At 55.1% G+C, this 3,191-nt stretch overlaps 1 protein-coding gene across 2 annotated transcripts in view; it reads left to right on the top strand.

Moving 5' to 3' along the window:
* Positions 1-3,191, top strand: part of FAT2 (FAT atypical cadherin 2) — a 107,817-nt gene that overhangs the window by 58,703 nt on the left and 45,923 nt on the right. For both annotated transcript variants that reach the window (XM_019506109.1, XM_019506110.1), the window contains exons 6-7: positions 7-117; positions 676-886. In XM_019506109.1, the coding sequence (XP_019361654.1) occupies positions 7-117; positions 676-886 (322 nt within the window). The remainder of the gene's footprint in view (positions 1-6; positions 118-675; positions 887-3,191) is intronic.

Genomic DNA, 3,191 nt, shown 5'->3' on the forward strand with positions numbered 1-3,191 from the left:
AGCCAGGTCACCTACAGCATCGAGGATGACGAGGAGGGGATATTCATCATCGACCCTGCCACAGGCGTGGTGCTCTCCAGAAAGGCTTTCACCCCCTTGGAGTACAACATCCTCACGGTGAGAAGGGCCCAGAGGGAGAGGGCAGGGGTGAGAAGAGATAGAGGAGAGGGAGATACAGAGGCTGGAAGGAGGAAGACTGAGAGAGACAGAGGGAAAGAACTGGGGGCTGGGGGAATGGAGTGTGGAGGGAAAACTGGGAGGTGATGGAAAAAGAAAAAAGAGAGAGAAAGTCTGGGAGCACGTTAGCACTCCAGTGGCTCCTTGCATACAGAGGGGCCCATGCCACAGTGTTTGGGGCTGGCTTCCAATGCCTTCAGGGTTTCACAGGTCTTTGGTGTGGGTCCCTCACTGCCCTGGGTGGGGGTGGTCTCCCCAAAGGACCTGATTTAAAAGTCAGCTTCCTGAGCAAGGGGAATCTGGTGTGAGGCCTTGGCTGGGAAAGGCGATAAAAGGCAGCCTGTGGTGACCAGGTTTGCTCCGTGGGTTCCTCGGGTGCATCCAGACCTGCCACGCAAAATGAAACAGCAAGGGGCTTTCACACAGCAGCCTGAGATCATCAGCCAGCCCCTGGTAGCACGGCAGGCCTCTGAAACCCCGATGCCTCTTTGTCGCTAGGTCAAGGCAACGGACGGCGGCAGCCCCCCACTCTCCTCCATCGTGCGGCTCCACATCAGCTGGGCCCCCAGCCCTGGCCCTTCGTCCGAGCCGCTCGCTTTTGACGAGCCCCATTTTAACTTTGCCGTGATGGAAACGGATCCCGTGAACCACATGGTGGGCGTGATCAGCGTGGAGGGCGGCCCCCGACCCACCTGGTTTGCCATCACAGGTGAGGCACGCATGCAGAGCAAGCACCACGGCAGGGACGAGCTGGCAGGGCTTTTTCCCTAATCCCCTCAGTATTCAGCACCTGCATGCCTGAGCTAACAGAGCTGTTTGCTTTAGACGTGGCCTCCGTGCAGGCAATGAGTGCCATTCAGCTGGACCGAGCGGTAAACACAGTTACGCCCCTGCAAACACTGGTGCCAAGTACAGTGACCCCCCCTGCTTTGCAAGTACCCTTCTCACGAAGCCATGCACTACAGAGTGTGACAGGCCCGGATGTGTGACACTTGTGGCCCTGGGCCTGGGACAAATGCTCTTTGGGAATCTGCTCGGGAGCTCTCTGGTCAAATAGGTCCTTTCAGTCTCCACCGCTTCCTTCCCCTTTTGACTTTCCCTCCTGGCAGCCTGATTTAGATGCTTTCGCTTGCCTCTCGTGCAATATGGTAGGGGACTCATCTCACGTGACACTCCTCCACCTGCGGTCATTTTAGGATTCTGGGACAAATTCGTGGCAGGGGGCATCTGTGGGTCTCGCTGAGCGGAGACATGGGCTGAGGACCGGGGATTCCTTGTTTGACCACTACCTAGCGAGCTTTTACTCCCGAAGGCTGATCCAGGTGCATGGATTGCCCTGAAGCATGTAGGTAAATGCTTCTCCTGTCCATGCATTTGGCTAAGGATAAAAGCATACTCAAGAAAGCTGGCACTGGGCATGTGTACACATTGCACACTGGTCTAATAACACGGTGCAGTAAAGCGTCATGGTGCAAACCGTGCTAATAGCCTGCTATGCCGTGTTATTAGGCTAATGCGCAGTAAACGTCACTAATTAACCGTGCACTGGTGCTAATGCACAGTAACTTTAGGTACTGTGCATTAGTTAGTACTTGATTAAGGAAGTAGATGTGCAGTATGTAAGGTGCATTAATGAATGTGTAGACGCACCCACTGCAGAGCTGGCTATACCTGCTCGGTGTTTATCCTGGGCTATTATTGCTCACTTGGATTTTGGTGCCTTTGGGTACTGTTTACCTCAAAATTTAATCCTGGCACTTCTCTTCCCTCACAGTAGCTCAAGTCAAAGTGGGGGTCCAGCCTGGCTGCCTGTTAGGCCTCGCATTCAGGACAGAGGTTGCTAATGCACTGACTTTTAATGCAGTTTTCAGCGTCGAACTGAGCCCAAAACCGAATGCTTCTGAAATCCAGGGGTTTGGAGCATCTAGTTGAACCCAGCTAGAGAAGCTGCGAGGGGTGGCGGATATGCAAGGCAGATTTGAGAGGGTCTCGGGGAACAGATGGAGACCAAGCCTGTCCAGTAGCAAAGGTCCCTGGAGGGCAGGACCTGGCAGGGAGAGGGACCACGTCACTTGATGGGGACGGCAAGGAAGGGAGGGGGGTCACGCTTTCAGCTGGAGTGAGGGATATCTTCTCCTCCTGCCCAGCCGGAGCTGGCCCACATGAAGGGAGGTGGGAGGATTTCTCTCTTTTGCTAAGGGAGAGGACTCCACAAGTCTCTCCGTCTCGCCTCAGCTTCTCTCTCTCCGCCTGTGCCCACTGCACGTTTCTATGGGGCAGCGGGGCAGCGCGAGTCAACAGCCAGTGCTGGGAGAGCTGCCCAGGTAGATCAGCAGCAAACGAAGCTCACTTCAATGTCTGGGAATCCTGGCTCCCAGCGGGTGGAGGAGTTCAGCTCACAAAAAATAGCAGTCAACGATTCCTGATGGCATTTTGCACGGGAGGCACGAACAGCGAGCTGACGGAGCGTGAGGCACGCGGGAGGGGGTGGCTGTGCACGGACTGGCTAGCAGTAGGGCGAGGAATGGCTCTCTCCACTGCGCTCCTTCGGCCTGCAGCTCGCTTGTGCCACGCAGCCATCTGGGAGGAAAGCAAAAGCCGTTGCTCACACTAGCAGCACCATCTGCCTCTGCAATTGTTCACTGCCATTCGGAGAAGCTTGCAGGCTCCCTGCTGTGACAGCAAAAGGCATTGCCAGCTCTCTATCAGGGCGACCTTGAGCTTGAAAATAGCTCTGCCCGGCACTGGAGCTGTCCCTGCCCCCTCGCTTGCGAGGCCTGCGTCCCCTGGTATCTGCAGAGCTCACATGAATAAGGCAATGTCCTAATAATCATGTTTAATATGCATGAATAGTTTGCATAAACTCAATCTTCCCTCCCTGGTTTCAAATCATGGAATTATAGGAAATGAGGGTTGCGAGGGACTTCAGGAGTCACATCTGGTGCAACCCCCTGCTCCGAGCAGGACCAGCCCCAACATCATCCCAGCCAAGGCTTTGTCTTAACCTCCAAAGA

Source organism: Gavialis gangeticus, unplaced genomic scaffold, assembly GCF_001723915.1.
Source record: "Gavialis gangeticus isolate Ggan-Ray unplaced genomic scaffold, GavGan_comp1, whole genome shotgun sequence".
NCBI lineage: Eukaryota > Metazoa > Chordata > Crocodylia > Gavialidae > Gavialis > Gavialis gangeticus.